The sequence below is a fragment of the Salmo trutta genome, chromosome 11 (assembly GCF_901001165.1).
Source record: "Salmo trutta chromosome 11, fSalTru1.1, whole genome shotgun sequence".
Lineage (NCBI taxonomy): Eukaryota > Metazoa > Chordata > Actinopteri > Salmoniformes > Salmonidae > Salmo > Salmo trutta.
In genome coordinates, this window is record NC_042967.1 from 20103724 (window position 1) to 20123740 (window position 20017).

Consider the following 20017-nt stretch of genomic DNA (forward strand, 5'->3'; position numbering starts at 1 on the left):
CTGAGCCACCTCCTGAGGGGGAAGTATTGGGGAAAGGGGGGGTGTTGCAGGAGCACCGTCGGTGACGGTGGCCACCCTCCCTTCCCTCCCATGTAGTTTTGGGATTTATTTTGTTTTGGGGGTTATTTTTGGTTATTTGTGTGAGGTGCATCCGGGGTCTGCACCTTTGGGGGGGGTACTGTCACGTCCTGACCAGTAATAGGGGTTATTTGTTGTTTTAGTTTGGTCAGGACGTGGCAGGGGGTATTTGTTTTATGTGGTTCAGGGTGTGTTTGTGTATGTGTTCATGTAGAGGGGGTATTCGGTTTATATGGTTCGGGGTGGTTGTTTATGTAGAGGGGTATTTGATTTATGTATTCCGGGGTTTTTGGGTTATCGTTCTATGTTCGTTTATTTCTATGTTCTGTCTAGGTGTTTGTATTTCTATGTTTTGGTAATAGGATTGGGGCCTTCAATTGGAGGCAGCTGTCTATTGTTGCCTCTGATTGAAGGTCCTATATTTAGGAGTGTGTTTTGTCATGGGATTTTGTGGGAGATTGTTGCTGTGTATAGCTTTGTGCCTTACCGGCCTGTTCTTTGTCGTCGTGTTTTTTGTATACATGTTTGTTTTGGTTTTCCTTCTTTGTCCTTAAATAAAAGAAGATGAGTATACATTTTCCCGCTGCGTTTTGGTCTAAACCCTACGACACCCGTGACAATTATGAGACAATCTCATTGATTACCTATTCTTACTAGTTGAATAGCCTAGTGTTTATGTTATGAAAATGATCAAATATGGCAATGATAAACCCATACTAGACATACCTGAATTTGCCTTAAAGAGTGCATTAAATTGCTCTTGTTCCCTGATATTTAAGATGGTCATTCATCAAGGATAAATCGGGGTCAACGCTAGCGAAACTAAAACAGGCTACATGAGACAGTGGTTAAATGTGTGTTGGAAAACCCATAATAGTCTATGTTCCATAGAACGTTGGAACGTTTGAGTCAAAATAATATACTTTTTATCGATTCCTTAGTTACGCAGCGATATCATGTCTGTATATATATATATAAATAGGGTGTTGTCACAGCATTCCAAAATAATCTGAGTCTTCGTAGCCGTTCTAAAAACAATGGTCATAAATGAAAGAAAAGTGAACAATACAAATATTGTAATAAAATCAACCATGAATGGGAGGTTTCACTTCCTTCATTCTTCACAATACATGTCTTATTCACTGTATGGTTCTCTGTGTAGGCTATTACTCATTGTATGACATCACAAGGGTTGGTCTTTGTAGATTCAGGTTGTAAGAGGAACGTGCATTAACGCCCTGGACCAGACGTAGTAGCCTGGGGGCGTGAGAAAGGTGTGGACGCAGTCATAATTTCACAGTAGTATTTGCCGCTGACGTAACGAAAGAAAAGCACACCTACATTTGTTAGGGGGAGAGTTTTGCCGTACAAAAATCACAAGTGTAGGATTAGGACACCGTAAACTAACATATATCAAAGTCAAATCCAAGTTATTGGTTAAAGTTCAGTTGTATGCCGAGAGTCTCTTTGAACATAATGGACACTCATGTGAAAGCAGGACAAGTATACCTTCAACACCGAAATGTAGAAAAGGTAAGCACTAACTATTTAGCTCACTTAATTGTACACATCCTGGTACCTTATCTATCTTGTTTTTGTGGAATGACAATAATAGTCAATAGGAAAATATTGTATTTATTTCGATTTTCAATGCAGCTTTATAACAGCCTTGTAAAGTAAGTTTTTATTTTGTTAATTTCGAGTGTTTTGATATTGGCTATTGCTGTTATCATGTAAACTGCCATCCCCTTGTTTATTACATGTACTGTGTATGACAGCAATCTAACCCCTATACATTCCACTTTACATTTGAATGTATATGATTGCAGTATACGAGGACATTTACTGTAGCCTACATGTTGAAGTCTTACTTGCAGAGACAGGCTAAATTGGTAATGGTGCGTGTGTAAAGGTATGAGGGGAGAACGGATCCTCATATGCGTGCCCAGACACAGTACTGCTCCCAGTTTCCTCATGGCACATTCCAACAAACATGTGTCCCAAATGGCACCCTATTCCCTTTTCAGTGCACTACTTTTGACCAGGACTCACAGGATCTCTGGTCAAAACTAGTGCACTATGTAGGGGATAGGATGCCATTTGGGATGTAAACTGAAACACTGCCAGGCACAAGTAAAACAGAGGGAGGGGCCAAGGCACCTACTGTACCTGAGCACACATACCTCATCTACCACTGCACCTTTATTTAAAAATAGGCAGATGTGCTGGAGAAGGGGGGGGGGGTGATATTCTGAGTCTGTCATATGACTAATGTGTTGTCAGGGAAATGGGAAAACTAGATACTCACTTTTATTTCATTCTCTTTCTCCCCACTAATTTTCCTCCCCTTCTCTTGGCCTTTCTCTTTTTCTCCCCATTATTTCTGTCTTCCCTGTCTTCCCTCATCCCCTTCCTTCCCTCCCTCCGCCCTCCCTCCAGAAGTGGAAGCAGCATTGGCTGGCTCTCTACCCCTCCAGCCGCTGCGGTGTAGCCAGGCTAGAGCGAAAGGAGGTGGGGGGAGGAGAGCGGGCCGGTCCCTCTGGGGTCTGGAAGCACCAGGACAAAGTTAAGGAGAAGAGGGTGATCCGCCTGTCAGAGGTAAATCTTACTGCTGTACTTGTCTTTTTTACTAGCACTGACTTTGCTTATAGCTGCTTTATTGAGGATTTTTTTTTTACTGGCACTGACGGTGATACAGTATGTGGTTGTCTTACCTAACTTAGTTGAATGCACTATGCAGGCTCTGGATATTGATAAGTCTAAGGACCTCCGATAGACTAGCGTCCTGTCTAGAGGACGTACTTGTACATCAAACTGGCTCATGCTACAGAAACAGAAGATAGGCCCCTGCTCCTATGAGCTGTTTGAGCTTGCACAAGCCTTACCCCCAATCTATCTCCTTAATGCTGAGTGCCAAGCAGAGACGCACCAAGTCACATTTTTTACAGTCTCTGGATAAGAGTGTCTGCTAATGGAGTAAAATGTAGGTGATCAGGGTCCTGAGGCTGCCCCCACACGCTGAGGCCTGCCCCAAAGACAACATGGCCGCCTTCTGTGTGGAGACAGACGGCAGGAGGTACGTCTTCGCGGCGGACAAGGACGACTGCGTGGAGTGGGTGGAGAGGATGTGTGACATCGCCTTCCAGGTGAGAAGAGCGGCTTCAGTTACAGATAGAAGTAGAATCAGACTCTATTAGCGTTCAACAGCGCTGATAGGAATTTGTCTCGGTGTTGGTACAAGGCTAACAGCAAACGCCATTGTTCACTGGTCTCTCTATCATTAAACTCTTTTCCTCACCAAACAGTTATTATATAGAGGATGTGCCCACTCATAGAAAATAGGTTGTAAAAGGGTTCTTCTGCTGGAGAACCCTTTTTTGTTCCCTGTATAAACCTCTGTAGAAAGGGTTCTACATGGAAGCCAAAAGGGGTTCTCCTATGGGGACAGCCGAAGAACCCTTTTAAGGTTCTAGATAGCACCTTTTTTTTCTAAGAGTGTAGGTATCTGTGAGGACAGTTCTCACGGTCTAATCTAAATACATGTCTTCTCTCCCAGGGAGGCTCCACTGGTCCGCAGCCCCAGATTCAGATGGAGGACAACCAGATCTACGTCTCCAGGGAGGAAGGTGAGAAGCACATCAGATATCCTAGTAGCCACACAAACTATAATGAACAACCATTCTTCTGTCTGTTTATGTCTAATGGGTGTATGATTACTGCTGTCTTGGAACAGGTTCTTCTTTTCAAAGATATTACTACGAATAAAGGAAAGATATACACAAAATAGAAAACTAAAAATAGAAATGAACACCATCCATAGTGCTTCGGTCATGACCACCACTCTCCCTCCTCTCTCCCCTCAGTGAGTGAGTTCAGGGTGGGTGTGAAGCAGACGCATGTAGCAATGCGCTGCGGCCTCCAGGGGGAGTACTATTGGCTGCAAGTGGCCCAGGAGGGGCTGGTCCTTAAGGAGGCGGAGACCAGGAAGAGTTTGCAGGACTGGCCCTATCGGCTGATACGACGCTATGGCAGAGACAAGGTCAGTAGAACCATGGAATTTAGAATCTCATTGAGCCATAGAATTAGATTCCTAATCTGTTATTAGTTTTAATCTAATGCTATTCTCTAGTGTCTAATTTCAAGGCCATCACAGTACGGTACTATGCTGCGCTACAAAGGCAAAACGCAGTAACTACGTTATTTTTTTTACTGCAAATTCTGACTTCAAAGTATTTTTCTGTCTAGACAGACAGCAATTTCTGGTACTTCATGATATGTTCTAATCAACTGGCTTGTTCTTGTGTCTGGAAACAAAATCCCACATTAATCAGATAATATACCTGGTCATTACAACAGATCAAAGTTACTGTTTTGCCTTTTTAGGGCAGTATGGGTCCAAAACAGGATGTCTAGGGATCATTGTAGGGTCATCAGTGTCCATTCAAGAAGGTTGCTGGTTATATTACGTATGGTGCCCACATTAAATTATGCAATTTTCCAGTGAACACCTGTGGGAATTTTCACAAATCATTGTGTCCTCTTGGTTCTCCCACAGTTGACATTCTCCATCGAGGCGGGCCGGCGCTGTGACTCTGGACCCGGAACCTTCACCTTTGAGACGTGCCAAGCTGACGACATCTTCAGCCTCATCGAGACCGCCATACGGGAACAGAAGGCCGTCGCCGGGGACGAATATGAGGGTGACACTGTGGTTGCTAACCGTAGCCCTAATATGCCTCGTGCTCGTTCACCACTGCCCAAACTACCAGATAGCGCAGCCATTTTGGAGGGCAGCTACAGTTTTAAGCCAGTATTTTCAAATGCTATTGGCTCAGAGCAGTGTGTGTACTCACAGCCGCCTAATTTGATTAGCTCTGAGGAGTGTCCGTACTCTGAGCCAGCAGACAGCATTAAACCCAAAGCCCCTGGCCTCAACTCCTATCTGACACCCCCAACGGCCACCACCCTCACCCCCTCTATCCCTCTATACCCCCGCAATCACCATGGCAACCGAACGGAACCAGTGTACGCCGACCCAGCAGACATCCTTTCACTCATACCCCCGAGATCCACACCACCACCACCACCGCCCATTTCCTCTTCCTGTTCTTGTCACCACGGCAACAAGCCAGAGCCGGTCTACTCCGAGGTGTACGACCGTGCGAGTCCTCTACCTGACAAGACTCAACAACAGAACCAGGACCAGCGGGGGCAGGAACCTGGCAAAGAGGAACCCATCTATAGTGAGCCTTGTGTGGGGACCTCAGCCAAGGGCCCCAACACTGACCCGTTCGCCCACCTTTACAGCCAGGTCTGCAAGCCAGGCTCTTCATCACCATCCTCATCATCATCATCCCCCTCTTCCTCACTGGCCTCCTCTTCCTCATCATCATCTTCGTTGACCATTACCAGGACCTTGGCCACCAGGAGGCCCACTGCTGGACGCCAGTCACCAGAGGTCATCTATGAAAACATGGGGTTCATTTAGGATACTCTGCTGTGTCTGAAATGGCACCCTATTGCCCTTTAAGGTGCACTACTACTGTTCAGCGCCCATAGGGATATATTGAGACTTCCTACTCATTTCACAATGTTATTGTATACTTACTTTATTTATTGAACTTGTTTTCACATACAGAATCATAGTTTTTTCTTATGATGTAATAACTTTTGTATAACCTGTTATGAATATCAATATTGCACACCAGTGTAATGAACATGAGAGAGGGAGAAAAGAGCAACAGAGATCTTCCAGAAGTCTGCCAGTGTTCGATGTAAATATTACAAACAGTGTTAGCCTCCTCCTCTCCCCAACAGAAACAAATGACTTCCGCTCAGTCTCACATCCTTTTCCTAATTTACTTTGTTTTACTGATGTGATTCAATAAAACAATAATGGGTGTGTATCCAGTAACTCTCCTTCCACTATTTGTGCCCCTCAATAAATTAGACTACTGTTCAGTTCAATGCTGTTTACATGGGAATATGTGAACGTTAATAGGCCTACTACTGTATATTTCAGGTTCCTCTGTGGTTGTGGGCGTGTATTGACGTTTGATTTAGTGAGATTTGAACGCTTCCTGGATTAACACATTGTAATAGTTCTATTACATACTGTACTGTACTTGACATGTAGGCTAAGTAGCCTATTATACCGTGTTAGAAATAGCACCAAATCGGACACCGAATAGGTAGGTGAGAATAAAAAAATACGCCGTATTTTGATACACTTGAACCGTACTTTTTAGTTTTCTTGGTTTCTGTAAGCGTTTCGTTCCCCCCTGTCCATCCTGTATTGACAGAACGCCCCGAGCGCACTTTTAGTGATGAGTAACTGACGCTCGGTCATCAACGGACATTCTTCCTGATGTCACTTCTCAACATGCCGACCACCTGTTTTATGGCCGTGATCTTGTGGCTCACAACTGGTTCAACACGTTGTCAAACTGCAATTCCCAATGTTCACGGAGGTGAGTACAGTACAGTTGGACAAACGGTCTCTCTCTACATACAAATGGTATCGCAATTTTAAAATGTATCGCAATTCCTAATGGATACGGTAACGTGAGGTAGGCTACAATCTAATTAGGCATAGCAATGCAAATGATGTTGCCTAGCAAACAAGTACATTTGTAAGAAGTCTATTATCTGCACCCAGTGTGGTTTTGGTAGGCTAATTTATTCATCTGGAAATGGAGATTACTTAATCCAACATTTAACCAGATGGAAAGGACGGAGGCATGGTGGAGAAATGCCCATTAAACAACACTTTTAAAATGACTGAAGACAGGTGTGTCATTTCACTGCTGTTTTCACGAAGAACCCGGAATATAGCAGAGTGAGTATAGACTGGGGTTACAGTGTTATCCTAATTTTGCCTGCTTTCATGGATAGATAGGCCTAGGCTATAGGCTATAGGTCTTAGATTGTAATACAGAGAATGTGGAGGTTTGAGATGCCCCACTCTTTATGGTGTGTGTGTGTTAACACACAAACGCAACAAGGAGCAGTTTACCGGACACATATTAAGCCTATGTCACGGACTAAATAGCAAACGCAAAGGAGAGTTTAGCCCCAAAATTGTCTACCTAAATCAGCATTGAGTAACTGGTGAGTAGGGGTTTATTTATTAGCTGATTCTGTTGCAAAACATTTCTTAAACGGAATGAAATGGGGAGGGACCTAACTGAATTTGTCCAATAGAAACCATTTTTTGTTGTTTGGACTAATTATTGCACCCCAGTTACAGCCGACCACAGGAATGTTTCTCAGTAGAGGAAGTGACACAATTACTGATAGAAATTACTTAGAATTGGTTCCGTAAAAGTCCCTGTAAGTCAGTCTCATCCTTCATACATTCATTCAAAGGTCAAAGGCAAATAAATGGGGCAGAGGAGGGGAGTCTATATATTACGGAGCCCTGGTCCAAGGTAGTGCACTGTAGGAAATAGCCATTTGGGGCACATCCCTAATGTTATGTCCTGTTCTCCTCAGGGGTAGGTGCAGTTCTGGGGGTGTCCAACGCCAGCGTCCTCCTGCAAGACCCCAGCTCTGAGACACTCTACCTGGGAGCCAGAGGCTCCATCCTGGCCCTGCACACCTCCAACCTCACCTGGAAACACCCATCAGTGAGAGAGAAAGGGAGGGAGAGACAGAGATAGGGGGGAGAGAGAGAGAGGGAGGGGGGAGGGACATGGACATAAGAGGACGGAGGGAGGGACAGGGAGATAAGAGGGCGGAGGGAGGGACAAGGAGATAAGAGGCCGGAGGGAGGGACAAGGAGATAAGAGGGTGAAGGGAGGGACAGGGAGATAAGAGAGCGGAAGGAGGGAGGGACGGGGACATAGGAGGGGGAGGGACAGGGAGATGGGAAGGAGGGACAGAGAGATAAGAGGGGGGAGGGAGGGACAAGGAGATAAGAGGGCGGAGGGAGGGACAAGGAGATAAGAGGGCGAAGGGAGGGACAGGGAGATAAGAGGGCGGAGGGAGGGACAAGGAGATAAGAGGGTGAAGGGAGGGACAGGGAGAAAAGAGAGCGGAACGAGGGAGGGATGGGGAGATAGGAGGGGGAGGGACAGGGAGATGGGAAGGAGGGACAGAGAGATAAGAGGGGGGAGGGAGGGACAAGGAGATAAGAGGGCGGAGGCAGGGACAAGGAGATAAGAGGGCGAAGGAAGGGACAGGGAGATAAGAGGGCGGAGGGAGGGACAAGGAGATAAGAGGGCGAAGGGAGGGACAGGGAGATAAGAGAGCGGAAGGAGGGAGGGATGGGGAGATAGGAGGGACAGGGACAGGGAGATGGGAAGGAGGGACAGAGAGATAAGAGGGGGGAGGGAGTGACAGGGAGATAAGAGGGGGGAGGGAGGGACAGGGAGATAAGAGGGGGATGGACAGAGAGATGGGAGGGAGGGAGGGACAGAGAGATGGGAGGGGGGAGACTTCTTCACTTGACTGTCTGTGTGTGCACGCTTATCTGTGCATATTCCACTCTTGATCTTAGCCAACTGGCAGTGAAACGAGCCTGTATTTGTTTCGGTGTTTTCATGATGGGAATATTCATGAACACAAAACCATAGAAAAACTTACGTCTTACCTGGGACAAACACACTATGCCAGATATAGAGTAAACCTAGTCCTGGACAACTTTCTCAATAGAGATTCTCCACTGACACTGCTTTTTAGTCCAGTACTCGGCTTAACCTGATGTTTAACTGTGTGATGTAACTGTATGCGTCTGTGTGTTCTCTCTTTGACTTCCGTCTCTGTCTCTGCAGATTAAGTGGGAGGCAACAGAAGAGGAGAGGAAGTCCTGTATGGGTAAAGGCAAGAGAGAGGTGAGCAACGTGTGGTGCTCATTGTAATGGCTGGAATGGAATAGATGGAAAGGAGTCAAACATGGGATTTCCAGATGTTTGATTTGTTTGATACCCCTCATTAATTCCATTCCAGCCATTACAATGAGCCTGTCCTCCTATAGCTCCTCCCACCGTCCTCCGCTGCTCTGTAGTGTATGTACGTGGTTAAAGGTGTCGGTGAGATGCTATGTTTCACACCCAAAATGTAACACCATGTCATGATGTATGATACTGTTACCATAACAACTGCTTTACTGACTCTTCAGCTTCCTGTCAACAACACATCACATCCTGTATGTTTGGCTTTCAGATGACTTTTCACTTTGTATCTTGTCCTCTTCAAAGACTGATAAACAGGCATGACATACCTTAAATAGTCAGGGAGTTAGAGTTCAATGGGAGTAATATGAAAACCAACCTTGGCTTGTTTACATTGGGTTCCTGGCACCTGAGTTGAGAAACCCTGCATTATACTACTGATTCTAACCATATTTTATTGATCTGTGTAGAGCTAGGTTCTCCTGATCTAGGATCATGTTATCTACCCCAAATCCTAACCTTAGCCATTATGGTGAGGAATGTAAACTGACCTGAGATCTGTCTAGAGGCAACTTTATCCTGCTCTGTTATGGCCCTGTGCTAAGGAGAGCCTAGCTTAAATTAAAAGGCAATCAGGGACTTGAAAATCCCCCAAATATTCCTTATCCCACGGCATTTGAAATGTTTCCGCATAGATCGTAAAGATGTATTTACGAGATACAAACAGGCTTACGTTTTCCCCCTCTGCTAATCTCAAATGGCACCCTAGTCCCCTATTCAGTGCACCACTTTTGACCAGGGCCTACAAGGGAGAATAGGATGCTGTTTGAGACATGGCTCTTTGTCTCCCTCTACAGGATGACTGTTATAACTACATCTGTCTGCTGGAGGTTCTGAAGGATGGAAGGATCTACGTCTGTGGCTCCTACGCCTACGATCCCCAGTGTGCTTTCATAGTCAGTCACGTTCTCTCTCCTCTGTCTCTTCTCATACTCTACACCTATATTATCATTATTATTATTATTATACTCTACACCTGTAATATTATTATTATTATTATACTCTACACCTACAATATTATTATTATAATTATTATTATTATACTCTACTCCTATATTATTATTATTATACTCTACTCCTATATTATTATAATTATGATTATACTCTACTCCTATATTATTATTATTATACTCTACTCCTATATTATTATTATTATACGCTACACCTATATCATTATTATTAATATACTCTACACATATATTATTAATATTATACTTTACTCCTATATTATTATTATTAATATACTCTACTCTTATATTATTATTATTGTTATTATTATACTCTACACCTATATTATTATTATTATTATACTCTACTCCTATATTATTATTGTTATTATTATGATACTCTACTCCTATATTATTATTATTATTATACTCTACTCCTATATTATTATTATTAATATTATACTTTACTCCTATATTATTATTATTAATATACTCTACTCTTATATTATTATTATTGTTATTATTATACTCTACACCTATATTATTATTATTATTATTATTATTATACTCTACTCCTATATTATTATTGTTATTATTATACTCTACACCTACAATATTATTATTATACTCTACACCTATATTATTATTATTATTATTATTATACTCTACTCCTATATTATTATTATTTTACTCTACACCTATATTATTATTATACTCTACTCCTATATTATTATTATTATTATTATACTCTACTCCTATATTATTATTATTTTACTCTACACCTGTATTATTATTATTATTATTATTATGATACTCTACTATATTCTTCTTCTTATTATTATTATACTCTACGCCTATATTATTATTATTATTATACTCTACTCCTATATTATTATTATTATTATACTCTACACCTATATTATTATTATTAATTGTATTATTATACTCTACACCTATATTATTATTATTAATTGTATTATTATACTCTACACCTATATTATTATTATACTCTACACCTATATTATTATTATTATTATTATGATGATGATACACCTGCTAGATGCTCTTTTACGGTTGTGGTCAAATACATGTTATTCATTCAATTAATGTATTTAGTTGATAGGCTTACACACATGATGTTCACGTCACAGGAGGTGGGACTTTAATTGGGGAGAACAGGCTCATGGTAATGGCTGGAGCGGAATCAGTGGAACCATATCAAATAATGAAACATATGGTTTCCATGTGTTTGATGCCGTTCCATTCGCGCCGTTCCAGCCGTTATTATGAGCCATCCTACTGGGGCGGCAGGCAGCCAAGTGGTTTGAGTGTTGGGCCAGTAACCGAAATCCCCGAGCTGACAAGGTAAAACTCTGTTGTTCTGCCCATGAACAAGGCACCACTGTTCCCCGGTAGGCCGTCATTGTAAATAAGAATTTGTTCTTAACTGACTTGCCTGGTTAAATACAAATATATATATTACATTTAAAATACCCTCAGCAGCCTCCACTGGTTCACATACTAAATATAGACTGTGTGTGTTCAGGACCCAGTGACGTTTGCCCTAGTGAAGGAAGAAGGTGACAAAGTGAAGATGGAGATTGGGAAGGGGAAATGTCCTTATGATCCCAGACAACCTCACACTGCTGTTACTGCAGGTTAGACACACACACACATGCTCACACTCTCTCTCACACACACACACACACACACACACACACACACACTCTATCACATCCTGTCTATATGTGTACTGTAGATGGAGTGCTGTACACCGCCTCCCCTTCTATCTTCCGGGGCACGGAGTTTGACATCACCAGGGCAACAGGTCAACAGGTGCGCATGCATCAGTCCATCAACTGGCTCAATGGTGAGACCCATCTGTCAATCACATACACTCCCAATGCATGATGGGAAAGATTATAAAATACTTCTACTGTCCAAACTTCTGTAACACCAAACAACAACAGAATGTGTCCAATGACGAGTTTAACTCAGGATGTGGTTTAGCAGTGTAGTGTTACTTACCTAATGAGTTTGTTATTTGATGATGGTCTATATCTATAACCATCCACATGTTTTGTGCCAGTAAAGTCATACCGTATAAAATAAAAATCACGACAGCTCTGATGGAAACAGGATGTTTTGGTACAATTTTATAAATGCCAACAGATAACTTGTCCGTTCGACATGGTGGGATCTTTTTGTGGCGGTAGAATGAATTATGTGAGAAGTGGGAATGGAAACGTCTTTATGTGTTAGTATTAATGTGGAAGTAAACTTTGAGTCATGCGATGGCATGTTGTGTGGTCCTCCCACTATGACTCGCAAAATCATGCAGTTTATTAGGCTACAGATGAAATAACTGAAAGTGCAAGGTGATTTTGACGCTCTTTCCAATGAATATCGAGGGTCTTATTCTGGTGACATGATGATGGATGCTTGACTGCAGTTTGACAAATACAAATATTCTTGCTCTTATCCATAGTAATCTCATCATGTAGACTAGCCTTCCCACACTGTATCTGTGAGCTGTTGGCTAGAGCGCTCGTGACAAGACCAGAATATGCACATTTGCTATTTAACCTAACAGTTTTTGGGACATAACTATCGGTACAGTTGAAAATGGAAAAACATTGAACTTTACATTTTTATTCGGTACATGAAAACTTAAGCGAAAAATGTTTTGTGTGTCTACGTCATCACACATTGATTTTTATCCGCAAAAAGACAGTTTAGTGGAAACACCACTGATGAGAAAATGTGCAAGTTTGTCTGGGGCTACAACGAAAATGTGAACCGTCAGGGGGGGTTGAGGACTGGAGATGGGAAGCACTACATACAATATGTCATTCATATGTAATTCTCTGATGAGTCCAGATCCAGAGTTTGTGAGTTCGGCCCTGGTCAGGGAGAGTCCTGGAGACGATGATAAAATCTACTTCTTCTTCACGGAGAATCCCATAGAGTACAACCTTTATACCAAGGTCAGGGTCACACGGGTGGCCAGAGTCTGCAAGGTGAGATATATCTCTCTCTCTCTTTTTTCTCTCTCTCTCCCTCTATTTTGCTCATGTGTGCTTTGTCTTGTGCTCTCTCTCTATACTTCTCATCCCCCTCTCCCCCATCCCTCTCTCCCTATCTGCCAGGGAGACGTGGGTGGCTCTAAGACCCTGCAGAAGCGCTGGACCAGTTTCCTGAAGGCTCAGCTGGTGTGTCAGGACCGGGACAGGGGCCAGCACTACACCGTCCTGACCCACGTCTACCCCCTGGAACACCGCCTGGGAGACCCCAGCAGCACACACTTCTACACCCTCTTCACCTCCCAGTGGTATGGGGGTGGAGGGGGGGACAGGGGAAGAGAGAGAGGGGGGGATAGAGATGGGGAGAGAGGGAGGTAGAGGAGGAGTAGAGATGGGGAATGGGGTGGAGAGAGAATGAGAGAGAGGACAGATTGCGAGGGAAAGAGAGAGGAGAATCACTAAATATGATTATCATGTTACAATGACTCATACAGACGGCATTACTGTAATGAACATGGTAATGTGTGTGTGTGTGTTTAGGAAAGGAGAGCGCGTGTCAGCAGTGTGTGTGTACAGCCTGGCTGATATCACCAAGGTGTTTGCGACGGGAGGCTTCAGAGATATGAAGAAGAACTGTGTGAACAGTGGGAGCTCTGAGTCTGTACCCGACCCCCGACCTGGACAGGTATTCACCAGACTCACCTGGGTTGTATTTATCAGGGCATGCAATGGAAAGCATTTTAAAAACGTTTTGCAACGGATAGCGAAAGTTAGTGCTTCTTTCGAAAATGAGTGTTTCTTTGTTATTGGACGAATCCAGGTAGTCATTTTCCATTTAAGGGTTATTATCATATAGTGTCCTAGTATGTCCATCATCGTCATAACATGCTGAATTGTTCTCTGTCCCCCTCAGTGTATCAATGATGACCTGAGAGCCCAGGGTTATAACTCCTCCTTCGACATGCCCGACCGCGTGCTGCAGTTTGCCAAGGAACATCCTCTGTTGACGGACACTGTGGACGCAGCGCCCCTTCTGGTGAGGAGGGGAACCACATACACCAGGATCACAGCCACCAACATCTCCAACAGTGATGCTGCCCTACTACATCTGGGAACAGGTGAGAGAGAGAAACATCATGTAATCAATAGACCAGGCAGTTAATTGACTATGCTGAACATATCAGAAAATATTCTCATTTTGTGGTTGATTATGTTCTGTGGTGTGAATTGATGTGTGTTTTCACACAGATCAGGGGGAGTTACACAGTGTGTCTATCGTTGGTCGTACTGCTACTCTGCTGCAGGAGATCCCTCTGACAACCTCAGTAGAGCCCGTCAACAACATCCTCATACACCAGGTGTCAGGCACACACGCACACACACGCACGCACGCATGTACACACACACACACACACACACACACACACACACACACACACACACACACACACACACACACACACACACAGACAGACAGACACACTCAGACAGACACACAGACATCTTTAACCCTTTGCTCCCTCCCAGGGCCATGTGGTGGTAGGCTCCCCCTCCTCTCTGTCCCGTGTGCCAGTAGAGGGGTGCAGGGTGTACTCCAGCTGTCAGGTGTGTGCCCGGGCAGCAGGACTAGGTTGTGTGTGGGACGTCAACAAGAGAGCCTGTGTTGCGGAGTGAGTCTACATAGCATTCTCTTTGTGGGGGTTTGAGTCCCTCTCTTTCTCTCTCTCTCTCTCTCTCTCTCTCTCTCTCTCTCTCTCTCTCTCTCTCTGAATTCAATTCAAGGGCTTTATTGGCATGGGAAACATATGTTAAGGCCCTCCTTGGTAGACCTCTCTCTCGGTCTCTATTTCTGTCTCTGTCGCTGACTCTCTATGTCTGTCTCTGTCTCCCACTCTCTGTCAATTAAATTTCAATTTAAGGGGCTTTATTGGCATGGGAAACATATCTTTACATGGCCAAAGGAAGTCAAATAGATAATAAACAAAAGTGAAATAAACAATAAAAAGTTTACATTTAACAGTACATTCCAAAAGAATAAAGACATTTGAAGTGTCATATTATGTCTAAATATACAGTGTTGTAATGATGTGCATAAAGGAAAATAAATCAACATAAATATTGGTTGTATCTCTCTCTGTCTCTCTCTCTCTCCTGCTGTCCAAAACATTGCTTTATCTTCCTTCCTTTCAAACTAGTTGTTTCACTGTCACCATCACATCTCACCATCTCTCTTTCTTCTCTCTCTGTTCTCAGCTCTCCAGTGCAGAGGGAGTCAGAGGATCCTTTGAAGGTGTGTGGCACTGGAGAGGGTGAGTATGAACAATATTCCACCATTAAACAGGTTGATTTTAATTGTAGTGCTAGAGGCGTACTACAGACCCTTGTTTGATTCCAGGCTGTATCACAACCGGCCGTGATTGGGAGTCCCATAGGGCGGCGCACATTTAGCCCAGTGTCGTCCGGTTTAGGGTTTGGCCGGGGTAGGCCGTTATTGTCAATAAGAATTTGTTCTTAACTGACTTGTCTAGTTGAATAAAGGTTTAAAAAAATATATATAATAATTGTATTATATAATTATATCAATTATATTCCACTATTACCCATGCATAAGGTTCTTATATTACATCTAGTCCACTATTAAACATGTTTAAGGCCCTTATATAACATCTATTCCACTATTAAACATGAATAAGGTTATTATATCACATCTATTCCACTCTTAAAAACGTATAAAGCCCTTATCACATTTTCCACTATTAAACATGCATACAGCCCTCATACCACATCTATTCCACTATTAAACACATCCACCAAATCTACTACAGTTCCAAACAGAATTAGGACGATCTCTCTCTCTCGCTCTTCCTCTCATCTTGTAACTCCCTAACTCCCTACCTCTTCTATCTCTCCCTTTCTATCTCTTTTACTCTCCATCCTTCCTTCTCACTCCTCCTCTTTCTATCTCTGCTTCTGCCTCTCTCTGTCCTCCCTCCCACCCCCTTCCCATCGCAGGTCGTTGTTCCCCTGTGGTGAAGGAGCTGCGTGTGAAGAAGGGCCTGGTGGTCCTCCTCCCCTGTGACCACCCCCATCTCTCCCCTCTCCCCTGCGTCTGGGAGCACCCCCAGGGCCGCCACACCCAGCAGCACCACTCCCACCTGGAGGTCACCGTCTCCGGATCCAGCCTGGGCCTCTACTCCTGCCGCTGCTCAGCCCAGGGTGATTATTCCTGGGGTAGCGAACCCTGCCTCACAGCCTCCTACCAGCTCACCATGGAGGACCTCAGTGTCGAAGGCAGGGTGGACCCGGGGCTGCGGAGGTCACCGGTATGGGTGTACATCTCCTGTGTCCTGCTGGGGGTGCTGGTTGGAGCTTTAGGAGCCACTGTGTTCCTGAAGAGGCTGTGCTGGAGAGCAGCCCAGCACACCCCATTAGAGGACAGAAATGGGAGGGGAGCCAATCAAGGACAGCAGGGGCGGGGCCCCACCTGCTATGAGAATAAGCTGGTGATGAGTGACACGCCAGTCGGCCAATTGGGAGAGGGCGTTTTGTGACGAGATGTCCAGAATTGACTTAATTGAAGGGAGTGTTTTGCCAGGTACCGCTTACAGACTACTCTCTCTGACGCGTTCTTTCTTTCTGTGTCTCTGTCTCTCTCTTTGTGTGTCTCTCTCTGTCTCTCTCTCTCTGTCTCTCTGTGTCGCTCTCTCTGTCTCTCTCTGTGTCTCTCTCTCTCTCTGTGTCTCTGTCTCTTTCTTGTGTCTCGCTCTGTGTCTCTCTGCTTCTCTGTAACCAGGTTTCCATCCAACCTTTTTATGCGAGTAAAACATGTCACGACAGGCCTGATGGAAACAGCACATTTTTGGGTAAACTTTCCAAATGTCGACAAAACAAAATACACTAGACAAGGTGAGATCGTTTTGTGTTGGTAAAATTAATTATGTGAGAAATGGCGGTGGAAACACCTCCTTTATAGGCAAGTATTGATATGATAACCATCGATGCGATGACATGTTGTGTGGTCCTCACACTACGACTCGGGAAAGCATGCAGTTTATTAGGCTACAGATGAAATAAGTTATGATGAACTTCACAGGGAGGTGAAAGTGCACAGTGATGAGCTTGATGCTCCTTTCCAATAAATATCAGGGGTGTTATTCTGGTGACATGATCGATGCTTGGCTGCCGTTTGACAAATAAAAAGAATCTTGCTCTTATCCATAATATTGTCATGTAGGCAAGCCTACCCGCACTGTATCTGCCAGCTGCTGGCTAGAGCGTACATGCAAAGACCACATTTGCTATTTATCGCAACACAGTTGAAAATGCGATGGAAACCCGTCCTCACCCACTGTTTCCGCCAAGTCAGTTTGGCGGAAACACAGCACTGGTGGGAAAATGTGCATATTTTCCTTATTAATATTTTAGAATATTCACATGAAAATCTGTCGCCAATTGGATTGAAACCAAGCTAGTGACATCACAGGGTAGGATTAAAATAAAAAATGATAGTGATTTCCAAACCTGGAACCAGTTTCTAGCCAGCGGTAGGGTATATACTTGCTCCCCACGTCACTGCAAATCTCAGTGTTTGATGAAAATCCCTGATTTTACTTTTAATGTCATTGGCTAGAATGTTTTCACATGTTTAGACACTGGCATTGTGCTGGCGATAATGAACATGAGGATGAGAAGTGGTAGGATTTCCCTTTAAGTTGTCTTTTGTGCATGTACATTTGACTTGCTTTTTTTTTTACATGATTTTGCATCTTTTTGTAATATTTGAGAATGTTTTGTAGTTGTTGTTATCCATTGTTTGCCATTTCTGAACAAAGCGTATTTTAGTAAATATTCCTACAGTACCAATTGGACGTTTTCCTGTATAATTTTATTGAACCATTTAACTGTGTTAATTCATTCATTCATGTCATATAATATGAAATCTTAACTATAATCAGTGGGCCATGTAATATTATAATTCAGAAGAGGGAGGTGAGCACATGTTCTACTTAACTATGTAATATTAGATTTTGAAGATTTAGGTCATTCAAAAGGTTAGTACAACAGAAGTTAAAAAAATGCATGAGTCTTTTACTAAATCAGGGATGGACCACAAAAAAATCAGAACTCAACATAACGGGCTGCAGTTACCCCCTCCCCACACCTATTGCAAGCAAAACATTTAGTGGTGTCACGGTTGTCGAAAGGAGCGGACCAAAGTGCAGCGTGTGTGTCGTTCCACATATGTATTTACTCTGTGAAGCTATGCAATACATCAAATAACTGAAATAGACAAAACAACAAACCGTGACGCAGCGGAGAAACAAACACTACTCACAAATAATCACCCACAAAAACCAGGAAGAAAAATCTACTTAAGTATGATCTCCAATTAGAGACAACGAGGACCAGCTGCCTCTAATTGGAGATCATCCCAAACAAACCAACAAAGAAATACAAAAACTAGAACCTAAGAACATAGAAATAGAACACATAGAATATGTTTTTTATGTTTTAGAGTTATTTTTGTGCAATTCTACACATTTTGCCTTGGGATGTAGAGAACATTTTGCAGTTTTCTAACTAACTAATGCAATTCTACTCATTTTGCCATGGGGCGGAGAGGAAAATTAGCTGTTTTACAGCTCATTTCCTGTAATTCTACACATTTTGCCATGGGACGGAGAATAAAATGTGCTGTTTTACAGCTCATTTCCTGTAATTCTGCACATTTTGCCATGGGGTGTAGAGAAGGAATTGCCCGTGGGCCGCCCGTTGCCCATCCCTGTACTAAATATTCCCACGTCTCCGGCTTCTTTGCAACACTTCATGACACAACACCACCAGACCACATTATTTTTGTTTTCATAAATGTTTATGTTACACCCAATTTTGTTACAGCTTGGCCATAGTGGGAAACAACAACTTGCCATAGACATTTAGGGGTGTTTTCCCAGACACAGATTAAGACTAGTCCTGGACTAAAAAGCAAACTTATTGAAGACTCTCTGTGTCTGGGAAACCGCTCCCCATATACTTACAAATTAACTTAAGGATGCTGCTACTGGGTTTTCTCAAGACTATGACCACTTCCTTCATCACAAGGCACACCAATCTTCACACAGCGTGGGGAGCACAAGACTGACCCAAAATCCTGGTACTTAGCAGCCATGTCCCGCCCTTGATCGCAATAAGCTGCACCTGGAAACACACATGAACCTGGGAAAAAGATGGGTGGTGTTCCTGCCTGACTACATTGCAGACGCCTGCCAGATCTCACAACGATTGGGTAGGTGTTGAACGTATCAGCTAAGCAGATTATATGTTATAGCAATCGGATGCCCGACTGTGCAGTCGATGAAGTGGGACCAACCATTGGTTGATGAAATGCAACGTCTGCAAGGAAGTGGGCCTGGAACTCGACATTCAACATGTCACTAATGTCACGTGTTACATGGTGTTACAGGTTTTGTTATTTTTTGTCATTATCGATAATATGGCAATTCAAGTCACTTTTGGTTGTTTTTGTGCTCTCTAGTTCATAGACAATCTCACATTCACTCTTATCATCTTTGTCCTTATCTTCCAATACTTTATTCTTGGATACCTCAGCAATTTTGCAAACCTCATATGGGGAAATCAACACCTCTTCTTCATTGTTCAATTGAGAGAAACCTGCCAGGGACGCACCAAAACAGACAGTGATCTTAAAACATGTCTTCCAATCTGCAAACATTTTAGCCACATGCTCGTAGGTAGATGATGAAGCAAATTGGCCAAATCGCAGTGTCATCTTTTTTTCCTTCGTAAGCTAACCGGGTTCCACGGAAGGTTTCTACATACTGTTTTCCCGGGTCTTTATTAAGAATACGTAAGGCATCAGACAACAGGAAATGCAAGGAGTGATACTTATAAACGGTCTTGTAGCGCTTCCCTAGGGTAGTGGCCATTGAATGGCTCGAAAATCATCTCTGTTGGATTCACGTACACAAGAATTGCCCTTAAATGGTCATTAGAC

General features: G+C 43.3%; 2 protein-coding genes across 3 annotated transcripts; both read left to right on the top strand.

Moving 5' to 3' along the window:
- Nucleotides 1-1334: 1334 nt before the first annotated feature.
- LOC115202415 (docking protein 1) lies at nt 1335-5988 on the top strand. Its single transcript, XM_029766550.1, has 6 exons — nt 1335-1611; nt 2518-2676; nt 3066-3224; nt 3635-3704; nt 3942-4117; nt 4634-5988. Exons 1-6 carry the CDS (start codon nt 1531-1533, stop codon nt 5564-5566), a joined length of 1578 nt encoding a protein of 525 aa, XP_029622410.1. The 5' UTR covers nt 1335-1530; the 3' UTR covers nt 5567-5988.
- Nucleotides 5989-6164: 176 nt separating this feature from the next.
- LOC115202413 (semaphorin-4F) lies at nt 6165-16708 on the top strand. Of its 2 annotated transcripts, XM_029766549.1 has the most exons (16): nt 6165-6269; nt 6381-6548; nt 6802-6916; nt 7573-7706; nt 8853-8912; nt 9830-9928; nt 11526-11637; nt 11739-11849; nt 12860-12999; nt 13129-13310; nt 13543-13687; nt 13916-14120; nt 14251-14360; nt 14530-14672; nt 15256-15311; nt 16015-16708. In XM_029766549.1, the coding sequence occupies exons 5-16, from the start codon at nt 8892-8894 to the stop codon at nt 16551-16553; spliced, it is 1863 nt and encodes a 620-aa protein (XP_029622409.1). In that variant the 5' UTR covers nt 6165-6269; nt 6381-6548; nt 6802-6916; nt 7573-7706; nt 8853-8891; the 3' UTR covers nt 16554-16708. The 2 variants fall into 2 exon arrangements, with proteins under 2 accessions (XP_029622409.1, XP_029622408.1); XM_029766548.1 differs by lacking the exon at nt 6802-6916.
- The last annotated feature ends 3309 nt before the right edge of the window (nt 16709-20017 follow it).

What these genes read in the sequence shown, in the direction of transcription:
- LOC115202415 (XM_029766550.1), top strand. Translation starts at nt 1,531, where the DNA reads ATGCCGAGAGTCTCTTTGAACATAATGGACACTCATGTGAAAGCAGGA. An exon ending in AACACCGAAATGTAGAAAAG is followed by an intron (nt 1,612 to 2,517) that starts GTAAGCACTAAC and finishes CCCTCCCTCCAG; the next exon opens with AAGTGGAAGCAGCATTGGCT. An exon ending in CTACGTCTCCAGGGAGGAAG is followed by an intron (nt 3,705 to 3,941) that starts GTGAGAAGCACA and finishes CTCTCCCCTCAG; the next exon opens with TGAGTGAGTTCAGGGTGGGT.
- LOC115202413 (XM_029766548.1), top strand. Translation starts at nt 6,446, where the DNA reads ATGTCACTTCTCAACATGCCGACCACCTGTTTTATGGCCGTGATCTTG. An exon ending in TCACCTGGAAACACCCATCA is followed by an intron (nt 7,707 to 8,852) that starts GTGAGAGAGAAA and finishes CTGTCTCTGCAG; the next exon opens with ATTAAGTGGGAGGCAACAGA. An exon ending in GGTGTGTGGCACTGGAGAGG is followed by an intron (nt 15,312 to 16,014) that starts GTGAGTATGAAC and finishes TTCCCATCGCAG; the next exon opens with GTCGTTGTTCCCCTGTGGTG.